This window comes from Chionomys nivalis, chromosome X (genome assembly GCF_950005125.1).
Source record: "Chionomys nivalis chromosome X, mChiNiv1.1, whole genome shotgun sequence".
Taxonomy (NCBI): Eukaryota; Metazoa; Chordata; class Mammalia; order Rodentia; family Cricetidae; genus Chionomys; species Chionomys nivalis.
Window position 1 is genome coordinate 115,625,479 of NC_080112.1, and position 18,964 is coordinate 115,644,442.

Sequence of the window (18,964 nt, forward strand, 5' to 3'; positions counted from 1 at the left end):
GTACAATGCCCCAAATAAAAGTTTTCATCACCATCAATATCGTCTGTGCCACCTTCTCCTTAGATTTCTTGTTTGCAGGGTTACTTCTCAATCTCTTGCTCAGAGGATCAAGTGAGCCTGAATCAAGAAGGCTCATGTGACCCACTTTCTCCCAATCACCATGTATTGGGAATATTCATCTATGCAAGCAACACTGATGACTTAGAAATGCTACCGCATGAAACTAGACTTTAAATGGAATTTACTGAAAAGTGTACATCATAGCCTACAAAACACCAGAAAGCAGGTGGAGGTTATAGGTTTATTGTTAACATGAGTGTTCAATTTCAGTTAATCTTGGCAATGGGCACATGGGTCACCAATTAGCCATTTGGCTCCTGAACGAAGGATGATGCCATTCTAGGAAGAATCTTCCTCAATGTCCCTAAGTATGAGGATATCTTCAACAGAAGGTGTTATTTCTATCTGTACGAGTTTTTCCTTCCTGTCTTGTTCTCTCCGGTTGGCGAACCACACCTAAACTCAGAGGGAGACAAGATTGTTTTAGCATTGGCTTCCACCCCCAGAGCCCAGGGAGAGACATCACTTTAAGCAACTAACATGGAACTTTCTACTCAGCTCACAGAAGCAAGCCCCAGGTGTGTGTCAACCTCTGCAAACAGGGTCATGATTTAGTCTTTTTCCTGCAGTATAAACTCTTCAGTGGGGACTTCCACCCATGGTAAATCTGACCAGCATATTCTTTCATGTTATACAAAGTTCTCCAGCATCAGGATGAAGAATACTATCCCTGCTTCAGCGAGACTTCCAGAATCCTGCCCGGCACAATATTAATCTGTGTTGTAAGTGTTCTTCCATACCTCAGTCCATGCCTCCTCTCAACCCTAATATAACTATTTGACAATGTGTTTGGCTAGCCACAACACAGAATGCCAGAAAAATTAACATTAAGGGATACCACTATCATTCCAAGATAGGATCATTTTGTTCTTTATACAGTTTAGCCCTTTTAACCCTGATATTCCAGACACAAAATAGACAGGGACAATCAAAGAGTTAAAGGGGCAAGGAGTACTTCAGTAGGAGGCTAAGTGTCTGCCCAGCTGAGGGTCAACAACTGCATCACAATGAACAACATAAGCTATGTAGGTTGCCCACCTAGAGATGATGTCCCTTTTATGTAGAGCTGTTTCAATTAAGGTTAAAATAGAGTTAAAGACAGCTTAGTTTGACAAGTGCTGTAATCTTAGCAATTGGGGGGTAGGGGTGGCGTCCCAACGTCGGGCTATTTTGCCCCCGACCCGGCACAGGGGGGGCGCAAGCTCCACCTTTCCCGGCTAGTTGCCTGAGCTCAGGAAGGCAATTTACAGCGCACTCCCTGCTCGCTTTCCCTTTCCCCACTCCAGGCCACTACAATCGCAAAACAGCGACCCCCCAAAAAAACTGCCTTGGCCCATTTATAGGCCAGCCCTTAGGTGGGTGGAATAAACAAAACAGAATGCTGGGAGAAAGAAGCCGAGTGAGGAGTCGCCATGATTCTCCCACTCCAGACAGACGCAGGTTAAGATCCTCCCTGGTAAGCCAGCTCGTGGTACTACACAGAATATTAAAAATGGGTTAGATCAATATGTAAGAGCTAGCCAATAAGAGGCCGGAACTAATGGGCCAAGCAGTGTTTAAAAGAATACAGTTTCCATGTAATTATTTCGGGGCATAAGCTAGTCGTGCGGGCGGCCGGGTGCTGGGGACACAGCCCCGCCGCTCCTATTACAACATAGGGGTGGAGGCCAAAGAACCCTGAGTTCTCGGACAGCAAGGGTTACACAGAGAGACCCTGTGCCAAAAAAAAAAAAAAAAAAAAAAAACCCAACATTCAAAGAGGGAAAAAAAGGAAATGAAATTGATTCATTGAAAAGTGCCTAGGACAAGGCTAGCTAATGCCTAAGGAAGGCTATAGATTGTCTGTCCAATTGCTTTGTTTGGATTCACTGACCTTCAGTTTCGCTTCAGGCACTTTCAGAGCTCTTGCAAGTTCTTTCCTGTGTAAAGACAATTATGGATATTTATCATGCTGTGTTTTACATGCAATACAACATCATACATGAATTCTATGCCGTTTAAAATATGACCGTCCTCCCTCACACTTGACATTAACATTCATTCTCAGAGGCAGTCTTACTTTTGAAATGAATTCACCTCCTGCAAGTTTATAAATGATAGAGACAAATAATTTTAACAAACTATCGAAAATTAATAATAAATGTCAAAGTCTATGCTGAGCAAAGTATGCTAATTTAAACACAGCACTAGGGGAGGGGAAAGAGAAACCAAAAGGAGTTGATGGCTAGGTACACAGTCCCTGAAAAGATGACAAGACTACTGGTGAGGAGGTCACCCAACAAACTCTAAACCCCTAGCACTCGTGAACTTGATGCTAGTAAGTTGTTTGGGCCCACTAAACTCAGGTCTCTATATTTCACAGAAATTAAAATATGACTCGGAATGAGAGGTGTTGACTACGGACATTTGCTTCATGCCAGCACTACATGTTGGTACTGTGCTCGGCCCCCACACGGTTCATCCTCCCATGCCCACCATCAAAGGAGGAGACCCCTGTGACTTGGAGATGAGCAACAGGGCCTCGAAGAACAAAAGGACACCTCAACATGAGCTAGAGGCCAGGGAGGTTGGGGGGCTCTTGGTCCAAACCACATACCTGGCAGCCAAATTTGGGTACTGGGAATTTTCAAAGACCGATTCCATTTTCCTGATCTGGCACGGCGTGAAATGGAAGAGGTTTTGATGACCCCGCTGCCTCCGACGAATCCTTGCCACACCAGCCTCTGAGGTGTTCAGTTCTTCCGTGTCTACCTCCAAGGAAGAATCCGGGTGGCTACTGCTTTCTCTCACGTTGGCATCACTTTCCTTAGTTTCCCTCTCGCTATCCTGGCTCTGGGTATTCTCACTGATTCTGAAATATATGTGACCTATATGGCCTCCACTATGGCCACTATCTGCCTCCATGGCTCCTGCTGAGGTGGAGGCCACATCTTCGGTTTCATAGACTATTTCCTCCTCATAATCTTTCGGAATATAATATTGATGCTCATAATAAAGCTTCTTGGCCATAACTACAACTGTGGACCTCAAACAGCACTCGGGTCCCAGGAATGACTGACTTCGAGGTCTAGAATCTCGGTACTGCTACCGACCAAACAATGAGAGGACAGGAGCAAAGGGTGACGTCAATGCGTCAATGCGCAGGTCCGCGCATGCTCCCCAGTTCTCCGGGGTCCTCACGCACGACGTCCAGGCACTCGCTTGCAGGAAGGAGCTGAGGACACGGGTGCCCGCCACTCACTGCTGCCCTGACTGACTGTGCTGGCCCTTCTGCCCACTTGCTGAGGTAGGTGCTGTCTGTTTTAGCTCACAAAGGATGGGTGTGGCCCAAACGAGGAGGACCAGAGGGAGACTGATGGGGGTGTGAAAAGGTAGCCTGGAGTTAAATCTGTTCCTAGGGCATGCTTCTCGAGTGAGCTTTAATGTGTGTCTGCATGCTGCCCGTTCCTTCTAGGTTGTAGGGATGAGATGACTGGTGGATGGTGTGGAAGTGCAAGATAATTTGGAATGGAGCATGGGAGAGAGGCACACACTTGACTCCAGGATGCTTGAGTGAACATGTAAAAATTTCTGTGACCCTCACCCGACACCCAGCACTAGCGGCTCAGAGAATGGCTTTAGAACTAAGTGGACATGGTCAGCTTTAGTGGATGTTAGTTCAGGAGTGCCTGTTAGCACACTGAATGCTAGCCAGACATTGCTTTTCAAGTACAACATCAAGATATTAGGACTGGGTTGGAATAGAATTCTAGCTAATGACACTGTCGAAAAGCAAACAAACGATATGCTCCCCCAAAAGAAAAATGATCTGCTTAAGATGTAATTACATTGCCCGGCAATAGTGAGACACACTTTTAATCCCAGCACTCGGGAGGCTGAGGCAGGTAGATCTCTGTGAGTTCCAGGCCAGCCTTGGCTTCAAGAGCTAGTTCCAGGACAGGCACCAAAGCTATGGATAAACCCTGTCTTAAAAAAAAAAAAAAAAAAAAAAAAGCAAAAAGAGGTAGTTTCAGGACATCTAGGATTCTTACACAGAGAAATCGAGTCTTGAAAAGCCAAAATAATAATAATAATGATAATAATTACCTCAGATTTTTTTATACGTTCTATTAAATTTCATGAGTAATATTTACATCAGCTCTTATCACTGAGGGTGTTGATGTGGTCCCTTACTCCTGTTGGACTGAAGGTAAATACATAAATATTCAGGCAATATTTCAAATAATATTTGACCCATGACATATAGCACGTGACACATTTTCAACAAAAGAATAGGTGTCTGAGTTATCCAAGGTTGGAAGTAGTGGAGGTTCAGTACCCCTCTTCCTGACAGATTCCCTAGGGTTTTCCCTGCTCTTGGAATTTTTGGAATCAGTAGTCATATCCATTTATACTATATATACAATATAGATATAAAATGAATGGCTAAATCTGTTTACAGTTATTGAATAGGGAATCATTTGATTTTTTCCTTCTCTTTTTAAATTAACATTTCCATTTATTTTAAGTACTGATCACAGTTTCCCCTCCTTACTGTCCTCTTATCCTCTCCCCCTCCCAACTCCCATCTATCCCCCTTCCCTTCTACCCACTGATCCTTGGTCTCCATCAAGAAAGGTGCAGGTCTTTCATGGACTTGAACATAGCAGGGCACATCAAGTTGAGGGAGGACCAAGCTCTTCCCCCTGTATAAAGGCTGGGTAAGGTAATCCAGCATGGGGAATAGGTTCCAAAAAGTCAGCTAAGCACCAGGGACAGGTCTTGATCTCATAGCTAGGAACCTTACAAACAGAGCAAGCTACACAACTGTCACACACATGCAGAGGGCCTAGGTCGGGTCCATGCAAGCTCCCTAACTGTTGGTCCAGAGCCCATGTGGTCCCACTAGCTTAGATCAGCTGTGCCTGTGGTTCCTCCGTTATTACCTTGACCACCCTGGCTCATACAGTCCCTTCTCCCTTCCTCAGGAGGACTCCCAGAGCTCAGCCCCGTGTCTGGCGTTAGATGTCTTTGAATCATTTGACTTTTTTCTCTTGGGAATCTCTGTGAATCATTACATTTTTGAAAGAGGTTTCTTTTGAGTAAGTGCAACGATGGAAGTCTTTAAATCGATTGCACCAAAGTTTTGCTAAAAACACACAATGGAGGACTGGATAGAGAGATGTTTCAGTGATCAAGAGCCCTTGCTGCTCTAGTAGAGGACCAGAGTTCGGCTCCCAGAGCCCACATAAGAAAGCTCACAACCACCTATAACTCTAGCTCCAGGGCATCCAGGGAATCTGTCAGGAAGAGGGGTAGTGACCCTTCCCCATTTCCCATGGTGGTTAACTCAGGCACCGATTATTTTCCTGAAAAGGTATCATATGCCTTATTTTGTGTATTTATATAAGTTGATTACTTGACTGTTTGTGGATTTGGCAGTGTAGATGAAGAGACAGACAGAGACCCTGAGTCTGCAGTATGTCAGTGCAGGAAGCTGGGGTCTTTCTGATGACATGCAATCATGGGATGATACTTGACATTTGCACTTGGGTCTCAGAACAGTTTCCTCCTCTCACTGACTACCAAGCACTTTCTAGGAGACCTCTGGATTATAACTTCAGAGGAAGAAGAGAGTAGATGACAAAGAAAGAAGCAGCATAAGAAAAGGAAAATAGAATGGGCAGTGCCAGCTCTGTCTAATAGGAAGCTAAATCCCAAAGCCCGAGCTCTACATATCTTGGGACCCTGAATGAAATGCTTCATTCACAGCTTCCATAACCATGAATGGGGATAACATCAATGGCACAGGACCAGGATACCGTCCGGGTTCATTAATTATTTGCAGAATTTTGGCATCCTTTTACTTCAGCTTCACAAACCAGTGTACCAGGAACTACAGTTTCCTTCCCCTGGAAAGCACATCCTCAAAGCTCTTGATGTCTTCCACAAAGCCTAGTAACTCACCACCTAGATAGATTTTATATTAGTTTCTGTCTTCTGGCTTGAACCTTTCCTTCTTGAACCTCCTTCCATACAACAGTGGTGGAGGATGGGCCTATGGATTCAGCCCTGTTGCTGCACCTTATTACACCTTATGATGTTTGTCCTTGGCTTGTGCTCAGGAGAGGCACTTAATATTTGCAACTGAGTTTGGCGTCATCATTTTCATGTATATAATAAAACATGTAGTAGGCCACAAAAGCAACTGTACCAAGTGTGTCAAAGAGATGATTTCCTGGAAGAGTTTCTGGAAGTGCCCATGAAATGGTCTTGACCCTTTTCAAAACTAAATTGGCAATATATGTCAGGGTTTATATCTGGGCCGGATGCTCTCTTCCATTTTTCTTATAGTCTGTTCATGCCACTCCCACACTGTCATGCATGCCATAGCATTCTATACTTTAAGTTTTAAAATCAGAAAGTGCAGGACTTCTAACTATGCTCAGTGTCAGCAATTCAAGATCCCTTGACATTTCAAAGGAATTTTAAGATACAAGCTATTCTCCCAGATACTCAAGGAGCCTGAAGCAAAAAGATTGCATGTTCAAGACCTGCCTGGGCAGGTAAAAATGCAAAATAAAAGGTGGAGGAGGAAAAGGAAAATAAATGAGAGAGGAGGAAGAAAGGGTAGAGGAGAAAAAAGGGAGGAAGAAGAGAATGGGAAATAGAATTAATCTAAGCCATATTTTCCTGCTTTTTCCAAAGAATACCATGGAGTGTTGACAGGGATTTAATTGAATCTTTTGGTTGCTTTGAGGAGTATTACATCTTACCAATACTAAAGATTCTACTTTATGAGTACAAGACGCCATTCCATTAATATGTACTCTCTTTAATTTTGTTTAGCAACAATTTTGAATTTATAATATACAGAATTTTTTTATTAATTTAATTATGTATATAGCGTTCTGTGCTGCATGTATTCCTGCAGGCCAGAAGAGGGTACCAGGTCTCACTTGAAATGGTTGTGAGCCACCATATGGTTGCTGGGAATTGAGTTCAGGACCTCTGGAAGAAGAGTCAGTGCTCTTAACCTCTGAGTCATCTCTCTAGCCTGCATATGTAGGAGGGAGAGGAGTGAGTTGCTTGTTTGTCCCAGGTGCCCAGCTGCTTAGCCCTGAAATAATCATGCAGAAACTGTATTAATTAAAACACTGCTTGGCCCATTAGTTCTAACTTCTTATTAGCTAACTCTTATATTAATTTTACCCATTTCTATTAATCTATGTATCGCCACATGGCAGTGACTTACCGGCAAAGATTCGGCATGTCTAACTCTGGCAGCCACTCCATAGAGTCTCCCTGACTCTGCCCTTCTTTTTCCCAGTTCTGTCTTGCCCACCTAACTAAGTTCTGCCCTATCTACAGGCCAAGGCAGTTTCTTTATTCATTAATGGTAATCACAACACACAGAGGGGACTCCCACATCATGCATACAAGACTTTTTATATCTTTGGTTAAGTCTATTACTAAATATTCTATTCTTGATTATGCTATTATAAATAACACTGCTTTCTTAATTCCATTTTAATATAGATTTCTCATTGCTACTATATAGAAATACAACTGATACTAATTTTGTGAGTTGGTTTTGCATTCTGCAACTTGGAAGAATTAGTGTCTCCTTTCTTAGCTGGAATTCTCATATCTCTTGTCAGTAATATAGTAGGACTTGACGACCAAATGTCTGCTGAATAAAGAAAAATATTTTTAAAAACTCCCACCAAACACTGCAAATGGTACTTTTGATGAGAACACTTCTCTAAAGAGTGTCATTTCTCAAACGAGAAAGGCTTTCTCCATAGTGTATTATTCTTTACTATTAGCAGTCCAAAATAGCATTACTCATTCCTAGAACAAGCAGTCTTTCAGCCAGTATTTAAATATAAGTTATATGCACCTTTACTTATTTCTATCTTTTGATAACATACCTGTTGTTAAAAAAATCAAAATATTTATTGATCATTTCCTTTCGGATCTTAAGTACCCCTACCACAAGATTTACTACCTATAATAAATTGTTTCAGTAATAGTGCATGGTTAGTGAATCACACCTATTATTATTTTTCTTTGTTGGTTCTGTTCCAAATTAATTCAAGATTTTGCCATGTTATTTGCCTAGGTCACTGGAACATCAACAAATGTAATCTAAACAGTATCTGGAAACTGGGTATTGTAGCTATTCATATTAGGACCTAGATGTTATGTGAGGAAGCCCAGAATAGCCCACTTAATATACATGGCCCAGACAACAGTCAAAAATCAACCATCAGAAATGTAAAACCATGCTAGTTCACAAAACTCAGTCAGGCCACTAGGTGACCATAGCCACATAAGTGACTCTATGTAAGCTTTAAACATCAATTTGGCACAACTTTAAATCACCTGGGAAGAGAGTCATAATTAAGGAATTATCTAGATAAGGTTGGCTTATCAATACATCTGGCCTATGGTTACCTGCATAGGACCCACACAAGGTTAAGCCAGCCAAAATCTCAGCATAGATTGTTTAAATGATCTTAAGCCCCAGCCCCTTACTGAGGAGCTATTGGCAGTTGATAGTTACTTGGGGACAGAGAATTACTCTTTTTTGAGGCAATCCTAACATAGCCATGGTAAGACTCCATGCTCTAGTGGATAAGTGCAGTGGAATAATCCTTCTGTAAATTGTGTAAATTATACTATGATTGGTTAATGAAGAAGCTGACTGGCCAATAGCTGGACAGGATAAGGTTAGGTGGGAAAACTAGGCTCAGGACACTGGGAAGAAGAGTGGCGGAGTCAGAGGAGTCACCAGTGAGACGCAGAGAGAAAACAGGAAGTACAAGATGAAAGAAAATTAACACTATGTGGCAGAATTTAGATTAATATAAATGAGTTAATTTAAATTATAAGAGCTAGTTAATAATAAGCCTGAGCTGTCACCCAAGCATTTATAATTACTATTAGGTCTCTTTGTGGTTATTTGGGAGTGGCTTCTGAGACAGAGAAATTCTACCTACAAATGGCTTCACACCCATGTACATATGGCCAACACTAAGTGGAATTAATGGATAATTTAAAAAAAACACCAAATTATTATTAGCCTGAACTGTCGACAGGGATATAAGGAATCTGGGGGAGTTGGGGGTGTGTGAAAATATTGTTTGAGCATATTTCATTTTTACAGGAATAAAATTCTTCAAATAAAGATTATTCAAATAAACAATATTCTCTTGGAATTAAGCCACTATATTTTAAAATGACTGGTTATAAAGGCAACATTAGATATCACCTAAATATAAATGAATGAAATTGCTCCAAGGTATCTTTCTGGATGAAGAAACATGAAAAGAATCAGACAAAGTTACCTAAAATTTGTAGGAAGGATTAAGTTAAGGTACAGTGTGAGACTATTTCTGGAATAAACTGTAATATCTGCCAATATGATACTGAAAGTGATAGCACATCTTTTTAAAAAATCATCTTGGCAATATGTAGAGAGGAAATCCACAAGATGGAAACTAGTTCTTATCCCCCTTTTTCTTATCTTCTTCCCTCTGTTTGCAATGGTGAATAGTTTTATAGGCTAATACCATAGTAAAGGCATTATATTCAAGGTGATATAGTCAACATCCAATACAATGAACTCACTAGGTAATTACGCGATATGCAGATTTGTATTAGGTATCTACTGTAAGTCAATATAGTGTGGTCACATTGGGAAAATGAAATGAACATGTCAAATGTTATTATTTTAAAATAGTGTGGAAGCAAATGTTCATCTGTAGATTAAGAGCACTCTAATAAAAATTCTGAAAAAAAAAGATTCTTGGAAAGCAGGCTTCATAGAGAAATAGTAACATGAGTCCTTTTGGATTGGCATGGAGGAGGGCAGAATGAATATTTGAAGTACAGGAATCTCTATAACAAAGCTGCAAATTTGTTGACTTGTGAGTGAAAAAGAAAAAAAAAACCTTTTTAATTCACAGGTGAAATTTTCAGTAGCATCTGCATCTCTTCATTTGAGCGATATTTGCTGAGATGTGTTTGAATCAGTTTTGGCATAGGCCCCTGATCCAGCTTATTTACCAACAGTGTACATAAATTGTGGTACTTTCTAAAATCCCTGCTTTCTCTGAAGCTTTCCACCATCCAGAAACTATGCATGCGTGAGCTAAACGAATGTCATGCCATTGACAGGAATCATTTTCTCTTTTCTAGACATTTTGAGGAAACGAATAATACAGGCTCATTTCAAAAAGGAGTCTTTCAAAATCAGCACATTCTCTGACACTTTTTCTCTCTCCCCCTTGCGTGCATGAACCCCACTGATTTTTTAGAAAGATGCACTGGTTGTCATGGTAAAAAACTACATTAATTGGCTGCCTCTAGTTGATGTTCTGTCAAGCTCACTGCCCCATTGAGGATTTGGAATAGAGCACTTAACTTTTGCTTCTCAAAGAACATGTTCTCAGCAAGTCAGCTGCCTCAGCAGAAAATGGGAAGGTATTTGAAATGTCCAATATGTTATCTAAATAGTTCACTCTTCATGGGGCCAGACGAGCAGTTTCATTTTCCGTTGGAATCTTCTTTCCGCAGAGTTCTGATAGAACCTCGGCTGGAGATTCTTAACTGCATTAAGTGGATTTGGGGGGATTTATGAAGGAAGCATGTGGGAGACCATCGATTTGAGAACTGAGTCCAGAACAGTGGTATAGGGAGCAAATTGTAAAGCCATCCCATTTTGTTATGTTCTTCTGCTGTTTCCCCAGCTATTGCTAGGAACAGAGGACAGAAAAGGAGGGGAGAAACAAAGGAAGGACAAAGAAGGCTAATATTTCCAGTATAATGTATGTTCTTAACAACTTCAGACTCCTTCTGATTCTCTTTCTGCTATAGTCTGAGTGTTCTTGAAGCCCATTGGAGTGGTATTAAGATGTGGAATCGGCTGGGAAGTGACTAAATCATGAGGATTTCACTTTCATAGAATAAATGATAACTGGATTAATCCCCCCTGCCTGTTTTGTCTCTTTGTTCTTTCTGTTATGTGAGGCTGTGGTGCTGTTCCTTTAGGCTGGAGAAACAAGGTTCCATCTTGCAAGGAGACAGTCAACCTACTGATGTCTTCAACTTAGATTTTCTTGGACTCCAAAAGTTTTGGGAAAAAAATGTTTTTTTTTTTTGTTGTTGTTTGATTTTTTAAAATTTTTTATTTGAAAGTTTTTTTTTTCATTTTACATATGGACCACAGTTCCTCCTCCTTCCCCTCCTACTCTTCCCACCTTTCCTCCACTCAGCCTCCCATCTACTCCTCAGAAAAGATAAGGCTTCCCATGGGGAGTCAATAAAGTCTGGCATATCAACTAGAGGCAGGAATAAGCCCCTCACCCCTGTGTCGAGATTGAGTAAGATATCCTTCCATAGGGAATGGGTTCCAAAAAACCAGTTCATGCACTAGGGATAAATCCTGGCCCACAAACTACCAAAGCCACAAAACTGTCACCCACATTCAGAGGATCTAGTTTGGTCCTCTGCAGGATCCCTAGCTATGAGTCAAGAGTCAGTGAGCTCCCACTAGCTCAGGCCAACTGTCTCTGTTGGGTTTCTCATCCTGATCTTAACCCCTTTGTTCATTATAATTTCTGCTCCCTCTCTTTGATTGAACTTCAGGAGCTCAGCTCAATACTTAGCTGTGGATCTCTGCATCTGCTTCCATCAGTTACTGGAAGAAAGTTCTATGGTTACAATTATGGTGATCATTAATCTAATTACAGGGGAAGACCAGTTCAGGAGCCCTCTTCAATATTGCTAGGTAATCCTTGTGGATTTCTGGTAGCCTCCCTAGCACCAGATTTCTACCTAACTCCATAATGACTTTCACTGTCAATATACCTCTTTTTTTTGCTTCCTCAACTCAACTATACCCTCCCAATTCCCTCATATTCTCCTCCCCTTCACCTTTCACTCCCCTCTGTGATGCCAATTTACTCAGGAGATCTTTTCTATTTCCCCTTCCCAGGCCCATCCATGCATGTTTCTCTCAGGGTCCTCCTTGTTACCTAGCTTCTTGGGGTTGTGGATTATAGCCTGGTTAGCCTTTCTTAATGTCTAATGTCCACGTATGAGTGAGTACATACCATGTTTGTCTTTTGGGTCTGGGTTACCTCGCTCAGGATGTTTTTTTCTAGTCCCATCTTTCAAGATGTCATTTTAAAAATTCACTGAGTAGTACTCTACTGTGCAAATGTACAACACTTTTTATCTGTTCTTCAGTTGAGGATTGTCTAGGTTGTTTCCAGGTTCTGACTATTATGAATAATGCTGTTATGAACATATGAGCAAATGTCATTGTGGCATGAGTATGCATCCTGTGGGTATATACACAAGAGTGGTATTGCTGGGTCCTGAGGTACATTGATTCCCAATTTTCTGAGAAACAGCCATACTATTTCCAAAGTGGCTGTACAAGTTTGTACTCCTGCCAGCAGTGGAGGAGTGTTCCTCGTACCCCACATTCTCTCCAACATAAGCTGTCATCAGTGTTCTTGATCTTGGCCATTCTGAGAGGTGTAAGATGGTATCTCAGACTAATTTTGGTTTGCATTTCATTGATGGCTAAGGATGTTGAACAATTCCTTAAATGATCTTTCCATGAACTTCATGCTGTCTTCAAATTTCCTATATATTCCAAAATGTTGTTGAACTCATAATCTACCTGCATTAAATTCATGAGTGCTAAAAATATAGGTTTTACTACCATACCTAGCTTAAAAAAATTTTGTTGTTTGTAAGTTACCCAATACAAGTTATTTTGTTAGAGCTGCAAAAAAAAAAAAAAAAAAAAAAAACCAAAAAAACAAACCAAAAACATCCTTTTTCTGGCCTCTAGTATCTGCAGCTTTAGGAAAATCTGAACTATGTTTTGCATGCCTCTGAATGACATACCATATGACTTCAACACTTAGAATTACCCCTGAGGACTTTTGAAGTAGATATTTTGAGAGTCTTTAGATCAGGTAAACTGCTATCATCATTTTCCTACTAGTTTAGTTTACCTAGATCTTGGTAAAAATGACAAACTAAGAACTTTTGAGCCCCCTATGTAAGTAACACTTCTCTCACATTAAGATTGAGGTTCATGTTTCCCACCATTATGGAGGAGCTCTGAAGTGGCATGCTAGGAGTTCTGGGAGATCTTTTTTTTAATTAAATCACTGTTTGACCCATTAGCTCTAGCTTCTCATTGGCTAACCCTTACATCTTAATTTAACCCATTTCTATTTATCACCACGAGGTCATGGCCTACCAGCAAAGTTTAAGCACGTCTATCTCCAGCAGCAGATTCATGGCATCCCTCTGACTCTGGCTTCCTCCTCCCAGAATTCAGTTCCATTTCCCTGCCTACCTAAGTTATGCCCTATCAATAGGCCAAGGCAGTTTCTTTATTCATTTAATGGAAATCACAGCACACAGAGAACACTCCCACATCACCTCCCCTTTTTTGTTTAAATAAAAAGGAAGGTTTTAACTTTAACATAGTAAAAATACATACAACAAAACAGTTATCAAGCAAGAATTACAGTTATATCTATTTTATCTTTTATCATAACTAAGGAAAACTATAACTACAACTACAAATTCTTCAACTCCAGCAAAGACTCCAGAAGGATAAGATATTACCTAAGTAAACGGGAGTTGCATTGTAAGTAACTTCCAAAACTCTAGAATTGACAGAGACATCTTGCTACCTGGACAGTCACCCAAAGTTCTTCTGTACCATTGGGGCATCCATCTCAGCCTACAGGCCCATAGTATCCAGCAAACTTTTCCATGAAACAGAAAATTTCAAAGACAGTTCATCTATACTGGCAGTTTATCAGTCATTTTCTTCTGTATCCTGCAGAATGTCTAGCAGACTCTTTCATGAAACAGGAATTGGACTTGCAGAACCCACAGAGAAATGATTGCTGAACTTGCCTAAAGGTGGGACAATCCTTCAGGGTTCCTGCTTCATGAAAGAGTCTGCTAGACATTTTGCAGGATACAGAAGAAAATGACTAATAAACTGCCAATATAGGCAAACTGTCTTTGAAAGTTCTGGGAGATCTTATCATCTTCTAGAACATTGTTTTAGAGATGTTAGAAACTCACCTGGAAACACTTCTTTTCTCTCTATGCCCTTCAATGGAGGAATGGATGAAGAAAGTGTGGAATACATACATATTAGAGTACTATTCAGCGCTAAAAAACAATGACTTCTCGAATTTTGCATGCAAATGGATGGAAATAGAAAACACTATCCTGAGTGAGGTATCCCAGACCCAAAAAGAGGAACATGGGATGTACTCACTCATAATTGGTTTCTAGCCATAAATAAAGGACATTGAGCATATAATTTGTGATCCTAGAGAAGCTAAATAAGAAAGTGAACCCAAAGAAAATCGTATAGTCATCCGCCTGGATAGGGGAAGTAGACAAGATTGCCGGGCAAAAACTGGGAACTTGTGGGTGAGGTGGCTTGGGGCTAAGGGGAAATGGGATGAGAAACGTGAAGAGGGGAGGATGGGAGGAGCTTGAGGGATTGGGATGGTTGGGATATAGGAAGGGTGGATACAGGAGCAGCGAAGTATATATCCTAACTAAGGGAGCCATCTTAGGGTTGGCAAGAGACTTGACTCTAGAGGGGCTGGCAGGTGTCCAGGGAGATGTCCCCAGCTGGTACCTTGGGCAACTGAGCAGAGGGAACCTAAAATGATCCTATCCTATACTGATGAATATCTTACATATCACCTTAGAACCTTCATCTGGCGATGGATTGAGATAGAGACAGAGACTCAATTTGGAGCAACGGTCTGAGCTCTTAAGGTCCAAATAAGGAGCAGAAGGAGGGAGAACATGAGCAAGGAAGTCAGGACCATGAAGTGTGCACCCACCCACTGTGACATTGGAACTGATTTATTGGGAGCCCACCAAGGCCAGCTGGACTGGGACTGAATAAGCATGGGTTGAAACTGGACTCTCTGAACATGGCAGACAATGAAGGCTGATGAGAAGCCAAGGACAATGGCACTAGGTTTCGATCCTAATACATGAACTGGCTTTGTGGGAGCTTAACCTGTTTGGACGATCACCTTCCTGGACCTAGATAGAAGTGGGAGGACCTTGGTCTTCCCGCATGGCAGGGAATTTGGACTGCTCTTCAGTATCGAGAGGGAAGGGAATGGAGAGGGAGGAGAAGAGGAGTAGGGATAGGGAAAGGGGAGTGGGAGGAGGGTCAATATTTGGGAGTAGTGGGAGGGAAATGGGGAACGGGGACAGGTGGAAATTTTATTTTTATTTATTTTTTTTATTTTTAAAACATTTTAATAGAATATTTTTGTTGTACAAAATAATGAGTTCTACTATAATATAAAATCTTAGCAATTATGTTTTTTACCAGCTTATATTAACAAAAATATTTGAAAGAAACATTGGGGAATAGACAGTGATTTTAATAAATATTGTTAAGAAAACAATTATTCAATGAATTTATTTCTCTTCATGTATAAAAATCAACTCAAATGTACTACATGATTAAATTTAAGACTAGAAATTATGAAAATATCACACGGAAAAATGCTTCAGGACATGGGAATAGGGAAGAATTTGTTCAATTTGGTTCCTGAAACAAAGCGTGAAAGCAAAAATAGACAAATTAGTATTAGATCTTAGCAAAAGGATTTGCATTTTTGACACTTTCACAAACAGGCATAGTGAATGTCAGTCATTTTGGTCCCTTCCTTCCCTCTCATCTTCCGTCTTCTCAACAAACCTCTCTCAAACTTCCATGCCATTTTTTAATTAAAAAAGAATAAAAATAATTTTAAAAAAAGAGTTGAGTGAGTGAGAGTATGAGCAAAGAATTCAAGACCATGAAGAGGTCATCCATTGAGACAGTTTTTACTTGAGCTAATGGTAGCTCACCCACTCCAACTGGACTGGGAGTGAACGAGCATGGGAACAACCAAGCCCCACAGAAGGGGGTTGAGAGCTGGGGCACACTGAGGGGCCACTGATAGTGATACTGGGATATGTGTCTATTTGCATATACTGGCTTCATGAGATCCTATTCTCTTTGGATGTAAACATGGCTCAACCTAGACATAGTAGGGAGGGCCTTGGACTTTTCACAGGGTTTGCTTAGGGTTGAAGGGGTGGGGGGAGGGTCTGTGAAGAAAGAGAGAGGGGACTGGGATAAGGGGAGGGAGTGGGAATTTGGATTGATATTTTTTAAGTAATAAAATAGGAAAAAATAAATTAAAAAAAGAATAAAGTCATATAACAGAATAACATAGATACTACCATCATCTTAATCAAAGCAATCATAATTATCCATAAGGCACTCCCGATAAGATCAGTTCTGTTAACATTCTCTCACATGAAAGGACATGATAGATAGGATCACTGAACCCTTACCTGGGATTTCAGCCACTCCCTCCCTCCTGCATGTCTGGTCAAGACATCTGTTGAAGAGAAGTTGATCAATGGAACCGAGTAGAAGACCCTGATTTCAACCCACAAACTTATGAACACCTAATTTTTGATAAAGGAGCTAAAAGTATTCAATGGAAAAAAGAGAGCATCTTCAACAAATGGTGCTGGCAGAACTGGTTGTCAACGTGTAGAAGAATGAAAATAGATCCATATCTATCACCATGCACAAAACTCAAGTCCAAATGGATTAAAGACCTCAATATTAGTCTGAACACACTGAACCTGATAGAAGAAAAAGTTGGAAGTACTCTACAACATATGGGTACAGGAGATCACTTCCTACGTTTATCCCCAGCAGCACAGACATTAAGGGCAACATTGAATAAATGGGACCTCCTGAAACTGAGTAGCTTCTGTAAAGCAAAGGACACTGTCACTAAGACAAAAAGGCAACCCACTGACTGGGAGAAGATCTTCACCAACCCTGCAACAGACAAAGGTCTGATCACCAAAATATATAAAGAACTCAAGAAACTAAACTTTAAAATGCTAATGAACCCAATAAAAAAATGGGGCACTGATCTGAACAGAGAATTCTCAACAGAAGAAATTCAAATGGCCAAAAGACACCTAAGGTCATGCTCAACCTCCTTAGCGATAAGGGAAATGCAAATTAAAACAACTTTGAGATACCATCTTACACCTGTCAGAATGGCTAAAATCAAGAACACCAATGATAGCCTTTGCTGGAGAGGTTGTGGAGAAAGAGGCACACTCATTCATTGCTGGTGGGAATGCAAACTTGTGCAACCACTTTGGAAATCAGTGTGGCGATTTCTCAGGAAATTTGGGATCAACCTACCCCAAGATCCAGTAATACCACTATTGGGAATATACCCAAGAGATGCCACATCAAATGACAAAAGTATCTGTTCAACTATGTTCATAGCAGCATTGTTTGTAATAGCCAAAACCTGGAAACAACCTAGATGCCCTTCAATGGAGGAATGGATAAAGAAAGTGTGGAATATATACATATTAGAGTACTACTCAGCAGTAAAAAACAATGACTTCTCGAATTTTGCATGCAAATGGATGGAAATAGAAAACACTATCCTGAGTGAGGTATCCCAGACCCAAAAAGAGGAACATGGGATGTACTCACTCATAATCGGTTTCTAGCCATAAATAAAAGACATTAAGCATATAATGTGTGATCCTATAGAAGTTAAATAAGAAAGTGAACCCAAAGAAAATCATATAGTCATCCGCATGGAGAGGGGGAAGTAGACAAGATTGCAGGGCAAAAACTGGGAACTTGCGGGTGAGGTGGCATGGGGCAAAGGGGAAATGGGATGAGAAATATGAGAAGGGGAGGATGGGAGGAGCTCGGGGGATTGGGATGGTTGGGATATAGGAAGGATGGATACGGGAGCAGCGAAGTATATATCCTATCTAAGGGAGCCATCTTAGGGCTGGCAAGAGACTTGACTCTAGAGGGGTTCGCAGGTGTCCAGGAATATGTCCCCAGCTGGTACCTTGGGCAACTAAGGAGAGGGAACCTGAAATGACCCTATCCTATACTGATGAATTTCTTGCATATCACCTTAGAACCCTCATCTGGCGATGGATCGAGGTAGAGACAGATTCTCAATTTGGAGCAACGGTCTGAGCTCTTAAGGTCCAAATGAGGAGCAGAAGGAGGGAGAACAAGAGCAAAAAATCAGGACCACGAGGGATGCACCCACCCACTGTGACAGTGGAACTGATTTATTAGGAGCCCACCAAGGCCAGCTGGTCTGGGACTGAATAAGCATGGGTTGATTCCGGACTCTCTGAGCATGGCGGTCAATGAAGACTGATGAGAAGCCAAGGACAATGGCACTAGGTTTCAATCCTAATACATGAACTGGCTTTGTGGGAGCTTAGCCTGTTTAGAAGCTCACCTTCCTGGACGTAGATAGAAGACCTCCGTCTTCCCGCAGGGTAGAGAATTTGGACTGCTCTTCAGTATCGAGAGGGAGGGGGAATGGTGTGGGGGGAGGAGAAGAGGAGTGGGGATAGGGGGAGGGGAGTGGGGGGAGGGGGCAATATTTGGGAGGAGGGGAGGGAAATGGGAAACGGGGAGCAGGTGGAAATTTTAATTAAAAAAGAATAAAAAAATAAATAAAAAAAAAAAAAAAAAAAAAAGACATCTGTTGATAATTTTACCCCTTTATTAAGTGGTCTCATGGTCTCAGAATGTATAAACATGTTCAGAAGTTCCAGTCATCATTTCTCCCACTCAACATCTCCTTATATTTACAAAAGATAATTAGACTTTTTCTACTTGGTGAAGATCGTGCTAAAAATAAGAATAGTAATAGAATTTATTGAGTCTTGGCACATGTCAAGTTCTACTTACTCT

The 18,964-nt window shown here is 41.1% G+C and overlaps 1 protein-coding gene across 1 annotated transcript; it reads right to left on the reverse strand.

The window, feature by feature from the left end:
• Window positions 1-399: 399 nt before the first annotated feature.
• On the reverse strand, window positions 400-3,129 carry LOC130868577 (homeobox protein Rhox13-like). The gene is made up of 3 exons (XM_057760736.1): window positions 2,717-3,129; window positions 1,994-2,039; window positions 400-516 (listed from the first exon to the last, which is right to left on the reverse strand). The coding sequence occupies exons 1-3, from the start codon at window positions 3,127-3,129 to the stop codon at window positions 400-402; spliced, it is 576 nt and encodes a 191-aa protein (XP_057616719.1).
• Window positions 3,130-18,964: the final 15,835 nt, after the last annotated feature.

Excerpts from the sequence above, each read along its gene's own strand:
- LOC130868577 (XM_057760736.1), bottom strand. The coding sequence starts at position 3,129 with ATGGCCAAGAAGCTTTATTATGAGCATCAATATTATATTCCGAAAGAT. Across the intron at positions 2,040-2,716 it reads TACCCAAATTTGGCTGCCAG|GAAAGAACTTGCAAGAGCTC; the intron begins GTATGTGGTTTG and ends GTCTTTACACAG. Across the intron at positions 517-1,993 it reads TGCCTGAAGCGAAACTGAAG|GTGTGGTTCGCCAACCGGAG; the intron begins GTCAGTGAATCC and ends CTCTGAGTTTAG.